Source organism: Staurois parvus, unplaced genomic scaffold (assembly GCF_062004578.1).
Source record: "Staurois parvus isolate SC_StPar_1 unplaced genomic scaffold, SC_StPar_1.0 ptg002170l, whole genome shotgun sequence".
NCBI lineage: Eukaryota > Metazoa > Chordata > Amphibia > Anura > Ranidae > Staurois > Staurois parvus.
Genome location: NW_028319966.1, coordinates 20,923 through 45,284, shown reverse-complemented (window position 1 = coordinate 45,284; position 24,362 = coordinate 20,923). Strand labels below are relative to the sequence as shown.

The 24,362-nt window shown below is 44.8% G+C and overlaps 1 protein-coding gene across 1 annotated transcript in view; it reads right to left on the bottom strand.

The window, feature by feature from the left end:
• DIS3L (DIS3 like exosome 3'-5' exoribonuclease) overlaps positions 1 to 24,362 on the bottom strand; it is an 89,038-nt gene that overhangs the window by 44,301 nt on the left and 20,375 nt on the right. Inside the window, exons 4-9 of the mRNA XM_089665269.1 lie at positions 23,825 to 24,001; positions 23,671 to 23,749; positions 19,563 to 19,739; positions 18,473 to 18,642; positions 6,042 to 6,203; positions 1,838 to 2,082 (exon numbers count right to left, since the gene is read on the bottom strand). Of these exons, the coding sequence (XP_089521395.1) occupies positions 1,838 to 2,082; positions 6,042 to 6,203; positions 18,473 to 18,642; positions 19,563 to 19,739; positions 23,671 to 23,749; positions 23,825 to 24,001 (1,010 nt within the window). The remainder of the gene's footprint in view (positions 1 to 1,837; positions 2,083 to 6,041; positions 6,204 to 18,472; positions 18,643 to 19,562; positions 19,740 to 23,670; positions 23,750 to 23,824; positions 24,002 to 24,362) is intronic.

Here is a 24,362-nt window from a genome sequence, read left to right as displayed (position 1 = left end):
AGGAGGGAGTTGCAATAGTCAAGGCGAGATGTATACAAGATTCCCCGGTCTATCAAGGGCGGAACCTCAGCGAGTGCTAGATTCCGTGTTGTCAGTGCAGCAAGAACATTCGAGTGCTAGTTTTTGGTTTATGTTATGGAACCTTACACAGTTAACTGCTAGCTATGCCTACATTTTCCCTATTATTATTATTATTATTATACAGGATTTATATTGCGCCAACAGTTTGCTCAGCGCTTTGCAAAATGAAGGCAGACATTACAGTTACAATACAATTTGGTACAAGAGGAATCAGGGGGCCCGGCTCATTAGAGCTTACAATCTAGGAGATATAACCGTACCTTCCACCTCGCAAAACTAGCCTTACACTCTGACAAATAAACTATTTATTACAGGTACTTAACATTCTTTTTGTCCTTGATATCACGGTTTTACAATATATAAGACAATAGTCTCTTGTCTTACCCCCGATTCACATCGTTTGGTGCGATCGCCATTTACTTATGTGTGCAGGAATTACATATGCGTTCGCATTTGCGCGTACGCACAGGAGGACAGGAGCATTGTAAATTTGCATGAAAAAAAGTCTAAAAATGTATCTTATTTAAAACTTTTTTTTAACACTGTCCCTATATTTGTGTTTTATCAATTTTACTGCTAATCACAAGGGATGAACAACATCCGTATGACAGGTCCTCTTTATGGAGAGATCTGAGGTCTTATAGGCCCCATATCTCTCCTCTGCCCTCCAAAGTTAAGAAAGGTAATCATTGCTAATGTTTTTCCATACCGCCGGGCAAATAGTATGGAGACACAGAAGATCAAAGCAGAACTTCATTCTCTCAATCAACATGAACTATTTCTAAGGGGTCATGTACACTGCAGCTGATAAACGCACGTTTAGGAGCTGTTCAGCGTTTTTCTCAGCAACCCCTGAACTCTCCCTAATGTTCTCCTCTATGTCCATGTACACATCGTCATTTACAGGCAGTTGAGTTTACAGTCGTTTTTTTGAATGCACCAAACTTGTGTTCTGGAGTAGATTTTACTAGCGTTTCAAACGCAAACTGCTTGAAAAAGCGGCTAAACGTGGCAAATCGCGTTTATAAGTGTTTGCGTTTGAATTTTTTTTTTTAATTTAGGAGGTTCTCCTGTGCTTCTCTTTAAAAAACGCTTCTAAACAGAAATGCACATAAACACGTTATGCAAAAGCGGCTAAACAGACGTTTTTTAACCTACGTTTTCCAGCAGTCAATTTCCATCGTTCAGAAGTGTCCCGTGTACAGGGGGCCTAACCCTTATGCTGCTCGTATTAGTAAATAGATAGGAAAGTATAATTATAATTTACTTGTTTTAACCTGTTTTTTGCATTCATTCATTTACTTCCTGGTTTCCATGCCTAGGCAAACGATGTCATACATCCCAGGAGTCTTTAGGAAGGGAGGGAGGAGCTCAGCCAAATGCCAGAGCTAAAGACAGATGGATTCCAGGAAGTAACTGCTACATGAATCATCCGCCCTTACTCAAGATGGCCACTGCCAGAAATGCTAGGAGGGTGTTTTCAAAATGATTTCTCAGCAAAATAAAGCATTGAGGAATTTTTTTTTTGGAATATTAAAAATGAATTCTATAGCATTTTTGGTTTGTGGTGCTCAGATGCAGTGCAGTTCCTCTTTAAATTTCATACACTAAAACTTGATACGTTTATAATATAAATTTGCTGTTATAATTAGATATGCACTTCTTTAGCCGGCGACAATACATCTGAGACTTGAGGTTGCTCTGGGACAGGGAAGCCACTATACCCAAGCAACAATGACGCTTTACTTCTACTGACCTTGCTTTTGCTTCCATATCAGTGTAAGAGTTTGGTGTCACAAAGTGTGTGACGTCTGCAATGTGAACACCCAGCTCCAAGTGCCCATTGTTTAGCTCCCGAATAGACAAAGTATCATCTACGTCCTCGCAGCCCTTTGGGTCGATACTGAACACCAAATGAGTAGTGCGTAGATCACGCCGATCTCCCTCTTCTGGTGCCACCCTCCATGGGTTCTCTGGACTGTTTGTAGGCATTTCTGCCAGCTGTAGAGGGAGGAAATGGAAAAGTGTAAAGCTCTGCACTGACATATTCCCTATAATCTTTATTACAGACTATAAACGGAGGAGGAGGAGCCTCATTTACAGTTTTCTTTCTGCGAACCGTTGACATAGGCCTTGTTCACATGGAGCGATTACTGTGCTGTGTTTTACCAGGACAGGGATGGACAGGTATTCCATGCTTCCCTGTGTTGGCAGTCCCACTGTTATCTATAGGGACACAGCTGCGGTGCCTCAATATGACATCCATGTGAGTGCGGGTCCCAAAATGCACATAGGGAGTGCACCCACTCGGATGTCATATTGGGACACAGCGGCTGTGTCCACGCAGCTGCTGTGTCCCAATAAAAAAAAAGGGTGTGCCCCCACATCTACATAGGGTGTGCACCCCAACCCACATGGATGTCATATTGGGACATAGTGACTGTGTCCATGCAGCTGCTGTGTCCCAAATAAAAAAACAGGGTGTGCCCCCCACATCCACACGGGATGTGCACCCCAACCCACATGGATGTCATATTGGGACATAGGGGCTGTGTCCATGCAGCTGCTGTGTCCCAATAAAAAACAGGGTATGCCCCCACATCCACACAGGGTGTGCACCCCAACCCACATGGATGTCATATTGGGACATAGCAGCTGTGCCCCAATATAAAAACAGGGTGTGCCCCCACATCCACACAGGGTGTGCATCGGTACCCACATAGATGTCATATTGGGACATAGTGACTGTGTCCATGCAGCTGCTGTGTCCCAATGAAAAACAGGGTGTGCCCTCACATCCACACGGGGTGTGCACCCCAACCCACATGGATGTCATATTGGGACATAGCGGCTGTGTCCATGCAGCTGCTGTGTCCCAATAAAAAACAGGGTGTGCCCCTACATCCACACAGGGTGTGCACCCCAACCCACATGGATGTCATATTGAGACATAGCAGCTGCATCCATGCAGCTGCTGTGTCCCAATAAAACAGTGTGTGCCCCCGTACCCGCATGGATGTCATATTGGGACATAGTGGCTGTGCCCCAATATAAAAACAGGGTGTGCCCCCACATCCACACAGGGTGTGCATCGGTACCCACATAGATGTCATATTGGGACATAGTGACTGTGTCCATGCAGCTGCTGTGTCCCAATAAAAAACAGGGTGTGCCCCCACATCCACACAGGGTGTGCACCCCAACCCACATGGATGTCATATTGAGACATAGCAGCTGTATCCATGCAGCTGCTGTGTCCCAATAAAACAGTGTGTGCCCCCGTACCCGCATGGATGTCATATTGGGACATAGTGGCTGTGCCCCAATATAAAAACAGGGTGTGCCCCCACATCCACACAGGGTGTGCATCGGTACCCACATAGATGTCATATTGGGACATAGCGGCTGTGTCCATGCAGCTGCTGTGTCCCAATAAAAAAAAAACAGGGTGTGCCCCCACATCCACACAGGGTGTGCACCCCAACCCACATGGATGTCATATTGGGACATAGCGGCTGTGTCCATGCAGCTGCTGTGTCCCAATAAAAAACAGGGTGTGCCCCCCAGATCCACACAGGGTGTGCACCCCAACCCACATGAATGTCATATTGGGACATAGGAGCTGTGTCCATGCAGCTGCTGTGTCCCAATAAAAAAACAGGGTGTGCCCCCCAACCCACATGGATGTCATATTGGGACATAGCGGCTGTGTCCATGCAGCTGCTGTGTCCCAATAAAAAACAGGGTGTGCCCCCCAGATCCACACAGGGTGTGCACCCCAACCCACATGGATGTCATATTGGGACATAGCGGCTGTATCCATGCAGCTGCTGTGTCCCAATAAAAAACAGGGTGTGCCCCCCAGATCCACACAGGGTGTGCACCCATACCCATACGGATGTCATATTGGGACATAGCGGCTGTGTCCCAATAAAAAAACAGGGTGTGCCCCCCACATCCACACAGGGTGTGCACCCCAACCCACATGGATGTCATATTGAGACATAGCAGCTGTATCCATGCAGCTGCTGTGTCCCAATAAAACAGTGTGTGCCCCCGTACCCGCATGGATGTCATATTGGGACATAGTGGCTGTGCCCCAATATAAAAACAGGGTGTGCCCCCACATCCACACAGGGTGTGCATCGGTACCCACATAGATGTCATATTGGGACATAGCGGCTGTGTCCATGCAGCTGCTGTGTCCCAATAAAAAAAAAACAGGGTGTGCCCCCACATCCACACAGGGTGTGCACCCCAACCCACATGGATGTCATATTGGGACATAGCGGCTGTGTCCATGCAGCTGCTGTGTCCCAATAAAAAACAGGGTGTGCCCCCCAGATCCACACAGGGTGTGCACCCCAACCCACATGAATGTCATATTGGGACATAGCAGCTGTGTCCATGCAGCTGCTGTGTCCCAATAAAAAAACAGGGTGTGCCCCCCAACCCACATGGATGTCATATTGGGACATAGCGGCTGTGTCCATGCAGCTGCTGTGTCCCAATAAAAAACAGGGTGTGCCCCCCAGATCCACACAGGGTGTGCACCCCAACCCACATGGATGTCATATTGGGACATAGCGGCTGTATCCATGCAGCTGCTGTGTCCCAATAAAAAACAGGGTGTGCCCCCCAGATCCACACAGGGTGTGCACCCATACCCATACGGATGTCATATTGGGACATAGCGGCTGTGTCCCAATAAAAAAACAGGGTGTGCCCCCCACATCCACACAGGGTGTGCACCCCAACCCACATAAATGTCATATTGGGACATAGTGGCTGTGTCCATGCAGCTGCTGTGTCCCAATAAAAAAACAGGGTGTGCCCCCACATCCACACAGGGTGTGCACCCGTACCCATATGGATGTCATATTGGGACATAGTGGCTGTGTCCCAATAAAAAACAGGGTGTGACCCCACATCCACACAGGGTGTCCACCCATACCCATACGGATGTCATATTGGGACATAGCAGCTGTGTCCATGCAGTTGCTGTGTCCCAATAAAAAACAGGGTGTACCCCCACATCCACACAGGGTGTGCACCCGTACCCATACGGATGTCATATTGGGACATAGCGGCTGTGTCTGTGCAGCCACTCTGTCCCAATAAAAAACAATGGGAATGCCAGCACGGGGATACATGCAACCCCTGTGCATCCCAGTGTCGGTCAAACATGGGCCTGTATAAGTCATGCATGTAATTGCCCCATGTGAACAAGACCATAGAGTGACTTACACATTTCAACATTATAATCAATCTACCAAGTCTGAAATCAACATGCTGTGGCTATATCCTATAACAGTGTTTCTCAATCTTTTTTCAGTCAAGGCGCCCTTTAAAGCTATGGACAGTCCTGTGACACCCCTTTAAAATTATGGACAGTCTTGAGGCACCCCATTCTAAAATGGGGTGCCTCAAGACTGTCCATAATTTTAAAAGGGCACCCCATTCTATTCTAATAGCTTTATATAACGCAGCAACATCCACACTTATAGGATACCCAACATTAGAGGGGATTTATTCTTCCAAAGCAAATACACTTTTGCACACTGGTACTGACTAGTATTCCATGGTTTCTCTTCTCCCTCAGTTTTTCTCCCATCACTGAGCTGATGTGACCCCCAGCACTGAAGGAGAGGGGAAGGGGAGAGTCAAACTAGGATACTGTGCAGGCAGCTGACATTCTCCTTATCAATTGATGATGTCATTGGTTGTCAGGATGCCGATGGCTAGAAGGTCGTAATGGTGCTCAATGAAAACCTGTGGCTTTGTGTAACTAAAAGGCTGGCTTGTTCCACCCCCTGCTTTGTATACAAGTTTTGGGCAATTTTAAGACATTTTAGACCAAGGCACCCCTGAAGAAACCCTCAAGGCACCCTGGTTGAGAAAGGCTGGACTATAACATGGTGAAGGTTATTCCTCAATCATTAGAGATTAGGACAACTGACCTGGGCTTCGGAGAAGGGGTTCACACTGATACTATTCTCCACCAGAATACTTTGAATTTCTGTCTCCAGGTCACCAATGGGTCCCAATGCTCTCACAAAGTGTCCATTAGGATACAGAGAGGTAGACTCCCAGGAATCCACTCGTACCACCACCCGGCAATCCTGTGCAGATGAAAAGGGGAAAAAAAATACAGCAAAAGTATTCAGCATGGATGTCTACTCTAACTTTTTGCTGTTCATAGAATAATTTTCACCAGTTCAAGACACTGTTCTCACATCAATTGGTTTTAGTCCTTCACTGTGTTGCAATTCTAAAACAAACAATTTGCAATAATTGGTCAGTTCTGTGATGTCCCTCATCTAGGCAATCTGTGGCCTTCCAGCTACTAAAAGCCCCTTGCAAGCACACGAAGTTGCAAAGCTTAAAGGATAAATTCACCTTTTGGAACAGGTTACATGTTGCACCTGTATTTAGGGTAGAACACGTAACATGTTTCAGCTCCAGCCTCCTTTCCTACCACTTCACCCCCTCCCTGTGACAGCAGGCGAGGGACCTGCTCTCTGCACCAGTCTTCACAACTTAAAAACAATGTTTCCAAATATCACCCAAACTGTACTCTCCGCTCCTCGCACGACCTCCTGCTTTCTAGTTGTCGTCTCCTCCTCCCATACTCGTCTCCAGGACTTCTCCAAAGCCTCCCCCATCCTCTGGAGCTCTCTACCCCAATCTATCAGACTATCGCCTACTCTGCTCACCTTTAGGCAATCTCTGAAAACCTCTCTCTTCAGGGAAGCCTATCCTGCCCTCAGCTAATAATGGAATCTTCTACTCCTCCTACCAGTCCATCCCCCACAGTTACTACCTTTAGTTCCACCAGCCCCTCCCTCGTAGATTGTAAGCTCCAAGGATCAGGGCCCTCCTATCCCTCTTGTATTGAACTGTATTGTTGCTGTATTGTCTCCCGTTGTATTGTAAAGCGCTGAGCAAACTGTTGGCGCCATAAATCCTGTATAATAATAATATAAATCCTGTATAATAATAATAATATATAAATCCTGTATAATAATAATAATATATAAATCCTGTATAATAATAATAATATATAAATCCTGTATAATAATAATATAAATCCTGTATAATAATAATAATATATAAATCCTGTATAATAATAATAATATATAAATCCTGTATAATAATAATATAAATCCTGTATAATAATAATAATAATAATAATAATAATATATAAATCCTGTATAATAATAACAATATATAAATCCTGTATAATAATAATATAAATCCTGTATAATAATAATAATAATATAAATCCTGTATAATAATAATATAAATCCTGTATAATAATAATAATATATAAATCCTGTATAATAATAATAATAATATAAATCCTGTATAATAATAATATATAAATCCTGTATAATAATAATAATATAAATCCTGTATAATAACAATAATATAAATCCTGTATATTAATAATAATAATAATAATAATATATAAATCCTGTATAATAACAATAATATAAATCCTGTATAATAATAATAATATATAAATCCTGTATAATAATAATAATAATCCTGTATAATAATAATAATATAAATCCTGTATAATAATAATATATAAATCCTGTATAATAATAATAATAATATATAAATCCTGTATAATAATAACAATATATAAATCCTGTATAAAAATAATAATAATAATAACATAAATCCTGTATAATAACAATAATATAAATCCTGTATAATAATAATAACAATATATAAATCCTGTATAATAATAATAATAATCCTGTATAATAATAATAATAATAATAATATAAATCCTGTATAATAATAATATATAAATCCTGTATAATAATAATATATAAATCCTGTATAATAATAATAACAACAATATATAAATCCTGTATAATAATAATAATAATATAAATCCTGTATAATAACAATAATATAAATCCTGTATAATAATAATAATAATATATAAATCCTGTATAATAATATATAAATCCTGTATAATAATAATATAAATCCTGTATAATAATAATATATAAATCCTGTATAATAATAATAATAATATATAAATCCTGTATAATAATAATAATATAAATCCTGTATAATAATAATAATGTTTCAGGCTCCACCCACATGGCTGCATCGTTCATTCATTTACAGAGTTCTGTGAATGAACTACAACTACTGTGGGCCTCCAGGGCCGACAGCTTGCAGTTCTCAAAGAACTGCAAGGAGTGCTAATAGTCCATTGATTCTTCCTGCCATTCAGTAGCTGCCTGTATCGGATGTCCAAGCAGACACTGTACTCACAAGTCTGCAGGATTCAGGCATTGCACCCACAATCTGCTGATCGCTGGTGCAATGACTTACAGGCTGAACAGTTAAAAAAAAAAAAATTTTAAATGCACATTTTTTTCCCCTGCAAAAAATGTGCATTTATTATACTTTTTTTTTTTTATTAAAGATGAACTTATCCTTTAAAGCATATGTCATGGCAAAATAAAACATATACAAAGTACATCTCTACAAGATATACACATTTCCTCGTCTTTTATCCCTTCAACCACTTCAATACTGGACACTGTCGCTCCCTTCCTGCCCAGGCCAATTTTCAGCTTTCAACACTTTGAATGGCAATTGCGCAGTCATGCAACTCATTACTCAAATGATGAATCACCGCTTTTTAAAAAAAACATTTTGCTAAAGAAATTAAAAAAGACCAAAAATTAAAAAAACAAACAAACAAAAAACAAAAACAAAAAAAAAAAAACAAAGCAAAGAAACAAAAAAAAACCACATGCTCTTCTTCGTTTCTGTTATAACATTTTCAAAATAAATCATTTTTCTTCATAAATTTAGGCCAATTTGTATTCTGCTACATTTCTTTTGTGAAAAATAACCCAAATCAGTATTTATTATTTAGTCTGTAGGAAAATTATAGAATCCACAAACCATGGGATATATCTGAAAACCGATCAATCCTGATACTGATATCATTTCTTGAGGCCCCAAAAATGTCAGGACAGTACAAATACCCCCCAAATGACCCCTTTTTGGAAAGCAGGCAGTCCAAGGTAATTAGTAAAAAGCATGGAGAGTTTTTTGAAGTTGTAATTTTTTGTCACAAATTTTTGTCATCAGAAGAAATAAGAAAAAAAAAAAAAACAAAAAACAAAAAAATTGTCACAATTTTTTTTTTAAATTCGGTCACCAGTGCAGCACAGGATCATCATATAACTGGTGATCAGGGACACTGACTGTTGACAGTATGTAAACAAAAAAAACAAAACCAAAAAAAATTTCAACAATTCTTTTTTTAATTCTTTTTTATTTAATTTATTTTTTACAATTTTTCTTTTTTTTTTTTCACATACAGTGACCAGAGCAATACAGTGTTACCATCATACAGTGTTCCCATCATATATTTGGAGTGCGGGAGGAAACCCACGCAGGTACAGGGAGAACATGCAAACTCCAGGAAGGTGGAATTCAAACCAACGGCCCTAGTACTGCCAGGCGGAAGTGCTAACCACTTAGCCACTGTGCTCAATGATTTAGTATGTATATATCAAACAGATACTACAAAACACTTTCAACTGAATATTTAAAAGACCAAAAAGGGAGAGCCAATCGGAGAACTTCATTGTTAGGGTCTACATACACTTTAACCCCTTGGCGCTGGCACCTTCCAGCCCTTTAAGCGGTTTTAGATGTCAGGAGGCGGAGCTTCTGATCATGTGACCGTCGTGACTGGATGCACGGAAAGCTCCCGATCGCAGAGATGGGTAGTTTTCTGGGTGCGCACTCTCAGCACAGCTCTGTTTCTTTTTAGGTACGCATATATGCGGCCTCTTGGCGCACCCACAGAGAGGTAGCATATAGGCGTACGGCCGGGGGGGGGAGGAGTTAAAAGTCCCTCAGAAAAAGCCTTTCCTGTAATGAAACAAAATGAAAATCAAGTCCCAGGAGGCACGCTCTAAAAGCAATATCGGACAACCCAACGCCCCCCCCCCATCCCAAGCAGCAGAAAGGAGCAGAATACAGACTGCTCAGCAGCTCGTCTACAAAACCTTTCACAATGTGCTGAGCCGTGCCAAGAAATAACCGTCACTCATTGCAAATGACAGAGTTGCTGAAATCCACAAAATTCTGTAGCCGCATAATTTGGCCATACACAAACCGCCGAAAAAATAGGATTTTGGCGCTCACCATAAAAACCTTTTCTTGGAGTCGGCTGACTAGCATCTGCAGAGGAAGATACATTGATTCGGTGGAACTACAGATGACCACCAGAGCCCAAAAGCAGCATTAAGGTAGATCCCGATAGCCCTCATCACTTCCAGCCAATGGGAAGAGATCACCTTGGGGTGAACAGGAGCTGGACACAGAAGGGTTAACAATGTGCTCATTAAAATAAAAAGCACAAACCACTTAAAACTAATGGGGCTCCCTACAGGACAAAGCTGAAAACGTAGAAACCCTTCTGGCTGAAGTGATGGCTACAATAAAAGCTACCTTACTGGATAGTAACTCCAAGATGATGTCCCAAATAAAATCAAGTGGAGGTCTTTGTACCTCCAACAATACTAGAAGTAGGTTCCATGGTTGGAGGGAAGGCCCAACAGGGGAATTAACGTGCGTAATCCCTTGCATGGGTGTACAAACCCATGAATGATGAGACCAGTGGTCTCCAAACTGCCGCCAGGGGACCAGATGCAGCCCATTGCTTGCTTTTATCTAGCCTTTAGGGCGCTCTTTCATTCACTGGCACCATTGTTGGGGGACAATTCCTCCCAATGACACCATCGTTGGGGCACAATTCCTCCCAATGATAACACCAATGGGGCACAGTTCCTCCCAATGACACCACCGTTGGGGCACAGTTCCTCCCAATGACACCACCGTTGGGGCACAGTTCCTCCCAATGACACCACCGTTGGGGCACAGTTCCTCCCAATGACACCATCGTTGGGGCACAGTTCCTCCCAATGACAACACCAATAGGGCACAGTTCCTCCCAATGACAACACCGATGGGGCACAGTTCCTCCCAATGACACCACCGTTGGGGCACAGTTCCTCCCAATGACAACACCAATGGGGCACAGTTCCTCCCAATGACACCACCGATGGGGCACAGTTCCTCCCAATGACAACACCGATGGGGCACAGTTCCTCCCAATGACACCACCGTTGGGGCACAGCTCCTCCCAATGACAACACCAATGGGGCACAGTTCCTCCCAATGACAACACCAATGGGGCACAGTTCCTCCCAATGATAACACCGATGGGGCACAGTTCCTCCCAATGACAACACCGATGGGGCACAGTTCCTCCCAATGACACCACCGTTGGGGCACAGTTCCTCCCAATGACACTACCGTTGGGGCACAGTTCCTCCCAATGACACCACCGTTGGGGCACAGTTCCTCCCAATGACACCACCGATGGGGCACAGTTCCTCCCAATGACAACACCGATGGGGCACAGTTCCTCCCAATGACACCACCGTTGGGGCACAGCTCCTCCCAATGACACCACCGTTGGGGCACAGTTCCTCCCAATGTCACCACCGTTGGGGCACAATTCCTCCCAATGATAACACCGATGGGGCACAGTTCCTCCCAATGACAACACCGATGGGGCACAGTTCCTCCCAAATGACACCACCGTTGGGGCACAGTTCCTCCCAATGACACCACCGTTGGGGCACAATTCCTCCCAATGACAACACCTATGGGGCACAGTTCCTCCCAATGACACCACCGATGGGGCACAGCTCCTCCCAATGACACCATCGTTGGGGCACAGTTATTTTTTTTTACACTTTTTTTATGTGTTTTGCATTTTTTTGGCCAACTTATTGCTTGGCAGATTAAAAATGCAAAGATAATGCAGCAAATGCATGAAAACATGTCAAAAACGCACTGCAAGCATTTTCTGCAGTGTCTCCATGGAAGTTTGTTTTGCATTTAAAAGTCCCTGACCCTTTCTAAAAAAGCAACGCGGTGAATGTGTCCCATAGGAAACCATGTTAAAAAGGACTGTAGTGCGCTTCTGCAAACAGCCCTAAAAACGCATTAGTGTGAACCAGGCCTCAATGGAGAGGTGCGTTTTTGGTGCATTTTCTTTTTTTTAACTCGTCAAATATGCAACAAAAGCAGGATTATTAACACCGCAAGGGAAGCGCAACGGACCAGTGTGAAGACATACACTGAACATAAAGAGATGCATTTTTCTTTTTTGCCTTTTTTTTTTTTTTTTTTTTAAATTTTACACAAAAGCGCATCAATAACTGCTCAGTGTGAAAGCAGCCGAAAGGTGTTCGACTTTTTAATTAATTTCTTGAATTTATGTTCAACACAATACAATTTTATATATAAACAAAAAAAATTTTTTTTTTTTTAAATTGTCCATTTCGGTTTTTGGCCAAATGCATCCTGAATTTTCGGTTTCGGTCCAAGAATGTTTATTGTGGTGCACCACTAAAAGCAACGACCTGTGTTGCTGATTCTTAGCTTTGCGTTGCTTAGTTAAGTGAGCATTTTCAATGATTTCAGCCAGCAAACAGCCAAAAAGATGGCCTCCAGTGGGGGGTAGGCATAATAAGTCTGCCTACACAGTTGCTCTGCCGAGTTTTGAGATATAACTTGGATAGCATCCAACACCTTGTAACACAAAGTTCAATGTAACAATCATCTGACCAACACAATCAATACGTAGAGTGTCAACATCAGCAGTTGCAAAGTCCCTACTAGGGATTTCAACCAGTCAGCTGAGATCTGGGAAAGGAGGGAAGTATGGGTCGAATGGCAGAACCCATCTAGGAATAGATGGATCGAGATATTATTATTATACAGTATTTATAAAGCGCCGATAGTTCGCTCAGCGCTGTACATTACAAAGGGGGACAGAACATGTGACAGAACAATACCAACACAATGCAAAACATGAGGGGATTGAGGGCCCTGCTCTTTGGAGCTTACAATCTAGGAGGGAGGGGATAGTGGCACAGGAGGAGATAGCTGTGGGGGATGTCGGCAAGTTAGCAGGGGGTGGGGTAGGCTTCCCTGAAGAGATGGGTTTTCAGGGTGCGCCTAAAGGAGAGGAGGGTAGGTGATAATCTGATGGGTTGGGACAGGGAGTTCCAGAGGATGGGCGACACCCTGGAGAAGTCCTGGAGGCGGGCATGGGAGGAGGAGACCAGGGAACTAGAGAGAAGGAGGTCTTGTGAGGAGCGGAGTGTGCGTGTTGGGTGGTACTTGGATATTAGGTCAGTGATGTAGTTCGGGGCCTTATGGTGGACAGCTTTGTACGTCAGTGTTAGGGTTTTGAATTTGATCCGTTGTGCAATCGGAAGCCAGTGGAGGTATTGGCAGAGGGGGGTGGAGGACACTGAATGGAGGCCAGTGGAGGGATTGGCAGAGGGGGGTGGCGGAGATGGAGCGGTTGGAAAGGTGAATGAGTCTGGCAGCCGTGTTCAGGATGGACTGAAGCGGGGATAGCCAGCGGCGAGGCAGGCCAGTGAGGAGGGAGTTGCAGTAGTCGAGTCGTGATATGATGAGGGAGTGGATGAGCTGTTTAGTGGTTTCTGGGGTTAGGAACGTGCGGATTTTGGCGATGTTGCGGAGGTGGAGTCTGCATGAGTTTGTTAAAGATTGGACTTGGGGCTGGAAGGATAGGTTGGAGTCCAGAATGACAACAAGTACTCTGGCCTGCGGGGCGGGTTTGATGGTGGCGTTGTTGGATGTGATGGAGAAGTCAATGGGGGGTGGTGTGTGGGCTGGGGGGGTGGTGGGGTCAATGGGATTTCTAAAGGAAGGAGAATCTTGTCAGAGCTTTATTAGGAAACTATGGGAGGAGTAAACCTTTTTTGTTTTGTTTTGAGTACCAGAAACCATTTAGGGGCATGGAATGGTTTGTCTGTTTTTTTTCCAATCCTTGTAAATAAACAGGGCTGTCACTAGTAGAGTGCACCCAGGGCATGTGCCTTGCATCTCTCAGCTGGTGTCACAGGTACCGACAACGACCCTTCGTTTCAACTTGCACCCTGCTGTTGTCCAGAACAAAGTATTATGTATTTAAAAAAAAAAAAATCTGTGTCTGCCTAACCTATAAGATGCTGCTGTGGATGGGTAGGTTGCTGGGTGCAAAAGTGAGAGCTGAGGGATGGGAAGGGTCTAGGCTGGGTGCAGAGATGAAGGATATGAAGGGGTAGGGGGGCAGTTGGGGTGCAGAGGGCAAAGCTGTGGATGAGGAGGACTGGATGCGGAGGCAAAAGCTGTGGATGGAGAGGGGTGGTGGCTGGGTGCAGAGGCGAAAGCTGTGGATGGAGAGCGGTGGTTGCTGGGTGCAGAGGCGAAAGCTGTGGATGGAGAGGGGTGGTGGCTGGGTCAAGAGGCGAAAGCTGTGGATGGAGAGGGGTGGTGGCTGGGTCAAGAGGCGAAAGCTGTGGATGGAGAGGGGTGGTGGCTGGGTCAAGAGGCAAAAGCTGTGGATGGAGAGGGGTTGTGGCTGGGTGCAGAGGCGAAAGCTGTGGATGGAGAGGGGTGGTGGCTGGGTGCAGAGGCGAAAGCTGTGGATGGAGAGGGGTGGTGGCTGGGTGCAAAGGCGAAAGCTGTGGATGGAGAGGGGTGGTGGCTGGGTGCAGAGGCGAAAGCTGTGGATGGAGAGGGGTGGTTGCTGGGTCAAGAGGCGAAAGCTGTAGATAGAGAGGAGTGGTGGCTGGGTGCAGAGGTGAAAGCTGTGGATGGCAGGGGGGTGGGGGGCAGAGGTAAGCTATGGACAGGGGGCACATGATTTTATAGCATGCCTTGTACATGACATACTCCTGCCCTCCATACTCTGTATGCTGGGTTATAAAGTTACATACCTCTCACTGTAGTACACCATATAAAAAAGGCTGCAGTACGCCTGAATGTTGCACTCTATACCTTAGGGTGTACAGTCAGGTCCATAAATATTGGGACATGGACACAATTCTAACATTTTTGGCTCTATACACCACCACAATGGAATTGAAATGAAACGAACAAGATGTGCTTTAACTGCAGACTGTCTGCTTTAATTTGAGGGTATTAACATCCAAATCAGGTGAACGGTGTAGGAATTACAACAGTTTGCATATGTGCCTCCCACTTGTTAAGGGACCAAAAGTAATGGGACAGAATAATAATCATAAATCAAACTTTCACTTTTTAATACTTGGTTGCAAATCCTTTGCAGTCAATGACAGCCTGAAGTCTGGAACGCATAGACATCACCAGACGCTGGGTGTCATCCCTGGTGATGCTCTGCCAGGTCTCTACTGCAACTGTCTTCAGTTCCTGCTTGTTCTTGGGGCATTTTCCCTTCAGTTTTGTCTTCAGCAAGTGAAATGCTCAATCGGATTCAGGTCAGGTGATTGACTTGGCCATTGCATAACATTCCACTTCTTTCCCTTAAAAACCTCTTTGGTTGCTTTTGCAGTCTGCTTTGGGTCATTGTCCATCTGCACTGTGAAGCGTCCAATGAGTTGTGAAGCATTTGGCTGAATATGAGCAGATAATATTCCCGAAACACTTCACAATTCATCCGGCTGCTTCTGTCAGCAGTCACATCATCAATAAATACAAGAGAAGCAGTTCCATTGGCAGCCATACATGCCCACGCCATGACACTACCACCACCATGCTTCACTGATGAGGTGGTATGCTTAGGATCATGAGCAGTTCCTTCTCCATACTCTTCTCTTCCCATCACTCTGGTACAAGTTGATGTCGGTCTCATCTGTCCATAGGATGTTGTTCCAGAACTGTGAAGGCTTTTTACATGTCGTTTGGCAAACTCTAATCTGGCCTTCCTGTTTTTGAGGCTCACCAATGGTTTCCATCTTGTGGTGAACCCTCTGTATTCACTCTGGTGAAGTCTTCTCTTGATTGGTGACTTTGACACACATACACCTACCTCCTGGAGAGTGTTCTTGATCTGGCCAACTGTTGTGAAGGGTGTTTTCTTCACCAGGGAAAGAATTCTTCGGTCATCCACCACAGTTGTTTTCCGTGGTCTTCCGGGTCTTTTGGTGTTGCTGAGCTCACCGGTGCGTTCCTTCTTTTTAAGAATGTTCCAAACAGTTGTTTTGGCCACGCCTAATGTTTTTGCTATCTCTCTGATGGGTTTGTTTTGTTTTTTCAGCCTAATGATGGCTTCACTGATAGTGACAGCTCTTTGGATCTCATCTTGAGAGTTGACAGCAACAGATTCCAAATGCAAATAGCACACTTGAAATTAACTCTGGACCTTTTATCTGCTCATTGTAATTGGGATAAAGAGGGAATAACACACACCTGGCCATGGAACAGCTGAGAAGCCAATTGTCCCATTACTTTTGGTCCCTTAACAAGTGGGAGGCACATATGCAAACTGTTGTAATTCCTACACCGTACACCTGATTTGGATGTAAATACCCTCAAATTAAAGCTGACAGTCTGCAGTTAAAGCACATCTTGTTCATTTCATTTCAAATCCATTGTGGTGGTGTATAGAGCCAAAAATGTTAGAATTGTGTCGATGTCCCAATATTTATGGACCTGACTGTATGTTACATATTTCTGATCCCTGCACATTGAGGACACAACCTCTGCGCTATGTATGCTGGGATTTATCCAAAACACTTCTAATCACTGCACAGAGTTGTATATTAAATCCTACCAACCCCTTCACTCTGTACTTGGGCACTATATTTTACATAATCCTCACAACTCTCTAAGCCGAGTACAGTAGTCAGAGGTGTGCAAAACAAACCACAGCTTACAGAGTTCAGCAGTCCGTAGGGTACAGCACAGATTACAGAGCGCAGTGGTCAGGAATATGTAACATACAATTTAAAAAGAAATGGTGATAAATATATAACTCATAGCACAGTATAGATGCGTAGTGATCAGATGTATGCAGCATATGACACAGCATACAGATTGCAGCAGTCAGGATTACGTATTATACAAACAGTGATTTGGATACAGTATGTGAACAGATCCTGTATCCAATTCATTGCCTAACAGCTGATTGTATGAAGCTTGAATACGTACAGCAGTAAGGCTACATTCACTCCCGTCTCCTCCTCCTCTTCTTGATGAGCCCCCATAGCAAGTCACTTGCTATGGGAAAACATCCGCGAGCTTGCTTCCGAGCCGCTTTGCCTGTGTCTAGAGACACAAACAGTATGGCTCGGCCCCGCCTCCCGCTCTCTTGTCACTGGCTTTGATTGACAGCAGGTGGAGCCAATGGGAGGGTGGGTGAGGGAGCATACTGCAACCTAAACATTTACCTTCATTGACACACAGAGCGTGGCTCAGCTTGGTCCTGTCCCCCTCCTCACTGGCTGTGACTGATCGCTACAGAAGCCAATTGCTCCCGCTGCTGCCTCTGAGCCCCTGAGGAGGGAGAGAGCGGAGAGAACCTCTGCTGTTTCACACAGCGTTGGATCAAGATCAGGCGCAGGTAAGTATAATAGGGTGGGGGAGCTGCATGCAGAATGCAGCGAATGCATTAAGGTAAAAAACAAACAAACGAAAAACCCTTCTGCCTTTAGAACCACTTCAATGGGGACACAAAAAGGGAAAACATCCCTAATGAGGGTACACATAAATGTAAAACCCTAGAACAGGGGCGTCAAACTCCATTTCACTGCAGGCCGTATCAGCATTATGGTTGCCCTCAAAGGGCCGGTTGTATCTGTAAGACTAGATGACCAGAGCACCCCCCCAACCCCCCCAATTACATTGGATGTCAAGAATCGCACACCCTCCCCAACATCACCATGCACCCCCTTTGGGGGCAGAGCTGGAAAGCAGAAAGTGCCGGGTCTGGAGGAGGACCAGAGGAGGAATGGAGTCAGTTACCAGAGTCTGCTGAATGCTGCATCCAGAGAAGGCAGAGATGAGGGGTGCTGCAGCTGCACTGAGAGGTGCAGGATTTGGCAGAGGAGTTCTATTCTCCTCTCTGCTCCCAACTTCTCAGACAAGGTGGAGGTGGAGACAAGGGGGTACCTGCAGGAGAGGTGCAAGGGCCACATGAAATGGCCTGGAGGGCGGGATTTGGCCCGTAGGCCTTGTGTTTAACATCTGTGCCCTACAATATAGAGGTTCAAAGTAAAAAAAAAAAAAAAAATTTAGATTGGGGTTCCATTTTAACGGTGGCCATGATAGGGTAGACATACTATTATATCACATAATACAGTCATTAGAATAGATAGAATAGTAAAAGGAGTAAATGCAACTACCACTTGAGGATCTCCATCAATATGAAGGTACCCCCCCAGAACATGCTTTTCCTTCTAATCTGGAAGAGGGATTAGTTACAATACAACTTCCTTCAGAATTAAATTTTTGTATAAGAACAGGAATGCATCTGTGAATGTACCTGTAATGCCTCTGCTTGCTGCGTGCTAATTCGGATTTTTGGAATTCTGTAGTCCCATGGTGTCACAAGAACCTTCCGTGCATTCTTTCCTTGGGATTGGGTATCTTCCTTGGATGGGAAAGTAGCTACATAATCTCTCCAATTCCGCTGCAACACTCCCACCACACGACCTGGGTGCAGACAAAACGTGAATGCAGGTCTGAAGGCTCACCATCACACTGTCCATTTATCTGCCACTATGCCCCGCTTACAGGGCCCACCATACTACCAAGTCCCTCCGCCACTATGTACTGCTTCCAGGGCCCACCATACTACCAAGTCCCTCCGCCACTATGCACTGCTTCCAGGGCCCACCATACTACCAAGTCCCTCCGCCACTATGCACCGCTTCCAGGGCCCACCATACTACCAAGTCCCTCCGCCACTATGCACCGCTTCCAGGGCCCACCATACTACCAAGTCCCTCCGCCACTATGTACCGCTTAAAGGGCCCACCATACTACCAAGTCCCTCCACCACTATGCACCGCTTCCAGGGCCCACCATACTACCAAGTCCCTCCGCCACTATGCACTGCTTCCAGGGCCCACCATACTACCAAGTCCCTCCGCCACTATGTACCGCTTACAGCGCCCACCATACTACCAAGTCCCTCCGCCACTATGTACCGCTTACAGCGCCCACCATACTACCAAGTCCCTCCGCCACTATGTACCGCTTACAGGGCCCACCATACTACCAAGTCCCTGCGCCACTATGCACTGCTTACAGGGCCCACCATACTACCAAGTCCCTCCGCCACTATGCACCGCTTCCAGGGCCCACCATACTACCAAGTCCCTCCGCCACTATGCACCGCTTCCAGGGCCCACCATACTACCAAGTCCCTCCGCCACTATGCACCGCTTACAGCGCCCACCATACTACCAAGTCCCTCCGCCACTATGCCCCGCTTCCAGGGCCCACCATACTACCAAGTCCCTCTGCCACTATGCACCGTTTACAGGGCCCACCATACTACCAAGTCCCTCCGCTACTATGCACTGCTTCCAGGGCCCACCATACTACCAAGTCCCTCCTGTTCAGCTCACCGGTCATCATAACTTCACTTTGTGTCTCTCCAGTTCTCTCCTCTGCCTCGTTCTCACACAGAGCTCCCGTTCTCCCCTTCCACTCAGGTTTGGGCAGAATCTCTACAGCCACTACATCTCCATGGATCGCTCTGTTCCGGGACTTGGTGCCGTGGATCAAAACGTCGCTCTGCAAATCTGTATTGGAATGCAAGAATAAATGATTTTCAAAACACCGGCACTATCTAGCATGTACCTCAATGTGCAACAAAAGGAACTATGCAAGAAACATGCTTTGATATCCTTAAAAAAAACAAACAAACAAAAAAAACAAAAAATAAAACAAAAACACAAAAAACAAAAAGAAGCCAGATCCTTCTCCACTGAGGGCAAAGTGACAGTGCCTTTCGGATAGCTTACCCCCCCAGCCAGGTATAATCACCCATCCACACAGCCTCAACTCACCCCTCCCCTGCTTTTTTCTAGCCCTAATGGAGTAGGGCATCAGGAGATGGGGGAAGATTTGACATTGTCAAAGTGCTTGGGTCTAAACGGCTAATCGCCAGGCCCAATCACTGTGACATGGTGGGGACAATTACATCATAAACCCGGGAAAGCTCTGACAACGAAGCTTACTCAGGGTGAACTTCTACAGCAAAGGAGTGCAGACAGGTGAGTATACCTTGTTGGGGGAGGGGGTGGGCTATCAGGGAGCGCTATTGTTTTGAATGATTAGATGACTATCTCCTTATAATTTTTTTTCAAAAGCTTTATTTGTGAAAAGCTCAGCATCAAGTACTAGACCCATTTCAATACCAAGGTATACAATATAAGAGGAGCGACAATGTATTTCCCAGAATGCCTGTGGCATAGTACTATGGTGGCGTGCTACAAAGCCATTCGCACTCGAGCGTGTTCTGACAAATTCTATGTTTGTTGAAAACAACAGAACAGCAGAAGACACGTCATGCATCCATATAAGCATACAGTGAAGGAAATGCGTATTTGATACCCGGCTGATGGTGAATGTTCGCCCCTCACAAAGAAATGATCGGTCTAAAAATCGAATGTTCGGTGTATTGTAACACTGAGAGACAGAATAGCAACAAAAAATTCAGCAGAAATGCGTCTAACAAATGATGACTGATCTGCATGTTTATGAGGGAAATAAGGATTTGATCCCCTATCATTCAGCAGGATTTCTGGCTACCAGGTGTCTTTCATACATGTAACAGCTGAGATTAGAAGCAGTCTCTTAAAGGGAGTGCTGCTAATCTCATTTTGTTACCTGTATAAAAGACACCTGTCCACAGGAGCAATCAAACCATCAGATTCCAAACTCTCCACCATGGCAAAGACCAAAGAGCTGTCCAAGGATGTCAGGGACAAGATGGTAAACCTACACAAGGCTGGACTGGGCTACCAAACTATCGCCAAGCAGCTTGGTGAGAAGGTGACAACAGTTGGTGCAATCATTCACAAATGGAAGAAATACAAAACACTGCAGGATGCAGAAGCATCAGATAGCACCATAGAGTAAGAAAAGGAGAGAGAGCAGATAAAGAGAAAAAAAAAAAAGGGGGGGGGGGCACGGAACCATGGAAAGGCCAGGAAGGGTAGGCCAGTCCTACCCTGTCTCAAGGAGTGATTTTCCCTCATCCGAGTAAACAGACAAGTTCCATAAAGTCCACATTTTAGAGTAAATTTCCCTCTTATGCTGATGTGTAAGCGTCTAACCCTGCTTAGTTTCTTCAATGTTACGTAGCCATTGCCCCAGCGAGAGAGGATACGGCTTCCGCCAACACAGAGCAATGCAGGACTTGGCTGCATTTAATAGATGATGCACAATCGACGTGCCTGTAAGCCTTAAGTGACCTATCGGTAAAAAAATGGCGGATCCATAGGCACGGGATGGTCCGTGAATTTCTGAATGATACAACAAACTCCCTTCCAGTAGTGCCCAAACCGAGGGCATGACCAAAATATATGGAGGAGCGTCCCCTCCGTCTCCTGACATCGCCAGCAAAGATGTTCTGACATGTTCTAATTTGCACTCTGCCGGGTCACGGACTAGTGGACTCATCTTCATGGAGAAGTAGAAGAAATAACACGTCTGTGCGTTGCGCTGCTGGAAAATGAGTGACAGGAATCTGAAGCATCAAATTTTGCATGGAAATCGGCAAACGTGCGAGTGAAACTTTAAGTCTGTTACCAAAGACTTATGGTGAACAATTTATGAAGAAATTAAATGTTTTTGAATGGCATAGGCGTTAGGAGGAGCGGGCAAACATCCATGATGATGCAAGAAGTGGGCAATCAAAGCAAAGGAAGGATGCAAATGTGGAAAATGAAATCAATGGTATCAATTTTTTAACAATATGGGTATAGATTTACTCAAATTTTTGATTTTGAGTAAGAAGAAAAAAACTGATACATTTAGATACAGAAGTTAATAAAATACGGGACCAATTAGCCCCATATATGGGAAAAGAAGAATATGAAATAGAATCAGATAGACTGAAACTCCTTATGGAGAACGCAGAAAAAGAACAGAAGATAAAAAAGAGAAAGACATTTTCTAGAGATTTGAGAGACTTTAAAGACAACATGGTTTTTAAATGGCAGATATAGTCACTTTTATCACTTTCATTTATTGATCATATCATATAGCGCTGCATTTTACATTTGAGTCATATTTGAGGATATAGGGGTTCATTCTTTTATGCTAGCTGCTTCATTGTATCGTGCGCTCGCTTGTTACCTTTTTGCAGGAAAATGAAAAGGTTACGGGAATCTGTTTAAAGGAAAAGACTGGAACTTCGGGCCTGACAAGTGGATTCTCACCACGACAATGCTCCTGCACATGATGCGTTAAGTGTTTACGAGTTCCTGGCCCAGAAATCTATTCCAAAACTTGACCAATCACCTTATTCCCCTCACTTAAAGCGGAGCTCTACCCAAAAGGGGAAGTTCCACTTTAATGACTGCTCCCCCACTCCGCATTAAGGATTGGCACCTTTGGGGAGCGAGGGGGGAATGGGTACCCAAATTTGACAGGTACCCGCTCCCACTTCCAGTCCGATCGCCTAGGCCAGGGGTAGGCAACCTGAGAGCCGCAGGACTACAAGTTCCATCATGCCTCTGCAAGTCATATCTGTAACTGTCAGTTTTGTAATCTTTGCAATGCCTCATGGGAAATGTAGTTCCACAACAGCTAGAGAGCCGCAGGTTGCCTACCCCTGGCCTAGGCGATCGGAAGCGGAAGGTGTCCTCCCTCCCTGCGGCCTTTTGGAACACGTGACAGGTCCCAGAAAACTACAGAACCATTCATGAAGCGCAGCGGGCACCCGGCTAAGAAGCCGCAAGCTGTCACAGCCGGGTGCCCACACTGAAGATTCCGGCCTCCTGGAATACAGGACGGCTGGTGAAACGGGTTGCGGGGGACACACTACTGGACCGAGGGACAGGTAAGTGGCTGTTTTTTAAAAGTCAGCAGCTACAGTTTTTGTAGCTGCTGACTTTTATTTTTTGACAGGGTGAGTGGAACTCCGCTTTAACATCCTGACACTTTTGTCCGTTTCCAAAATTAAAAACAGGACTTAAAAGGCAACAGATTTGCTGACATTCCGGATATCCAGCGTGCCGCGACAAAGATTCTGCCCAGCATTCTGGAAAACGAATTCCAAGATGGTTTCCGACACTCGCGCACAAGGGGACTACTTTGATGGTGATAACAGCCACCAGTGTACAGGTAAGCAAACCTTTTTTTTTTCCTCTCAGTTCATTCCGGGAATGTTTTTTTTTTTCCACCAAGAATAAAAACATTTTAAACATGACAAAGAACTCCCAGAGCATTTTGGGTTAGCTTAAAAGACAATAGAGCAATAGCTGCCTGCTTTTTCTCGGAGTAAAAAATTTAAAACGGGATAAGGCATTGCTAGTAAGTCCAACATGTTGCCAAATCCCCTATAAAAAGTGATTCCATAAGCACTCCATATCACTCTTTAGGGAAGCCCAAAACTGGAGATCCTCCCAATCACAGACTTTGGCTGTCAGACCCAGGGTTGTGATCAGGTCCATTCAGAGCCACTTGGGGTCCGAAAATACAGAATCAAAAGCCTTTTCATACCTGAATCTTTGCCTCCCAGACCCTGAAGTCGCACAAAGGCCTCGAGCTGAGAGCGATGCTTGTTCACGCTGAGTACACCCTGCAGAGTAAGGACTGGTCAGTGAGCTGGAATGCAGCTTCTCTCTGGAACACATTTCAATGATTACGGACTCACCTGCTTATATCTACCAGATTTAATTCCAGCTTCCAGAATCTCCAGGGGAAGATGCTCCTGGTACTCCTTGCCATTGCTCTCCCGGCTTTCTGTTTCACGCCCTTGAAGAGCCTCTCGGATGGAATTGTACAGCTTCAGGGCCCCTTTCAGATGTGGCCAAAATGTCTCCAAGTATTCCTATGTGAGAGGGATCATTTATGTATTAGGTTATAGAGTGTTTTTATCAGACAGTAAAAGTGCAGGGATCTGGTTGGATGCTCTTGCACCATGTGACGCTGGTGGCCATCTTGGGTCAGGCAGAGTCTATTTACAGTATTACTAAACCCAAAACAGTACAATCAGTCTGTATATGCAGTAAAGCGTGCTTGTTGTACTCACTGTAGTACCTAAGGGGTTAATCCTTTGTATTGTGTAAAAAAAAAGGCTGTCTTCTCTGATCCTCTCCTTCTTTCGCTGACCCTAATACATCTGCTGATTGATCAGAGACTTGGGGGCACTCTGCACATGCTCAGTTTGGTGTGCATTGCTAGAGAGTTTT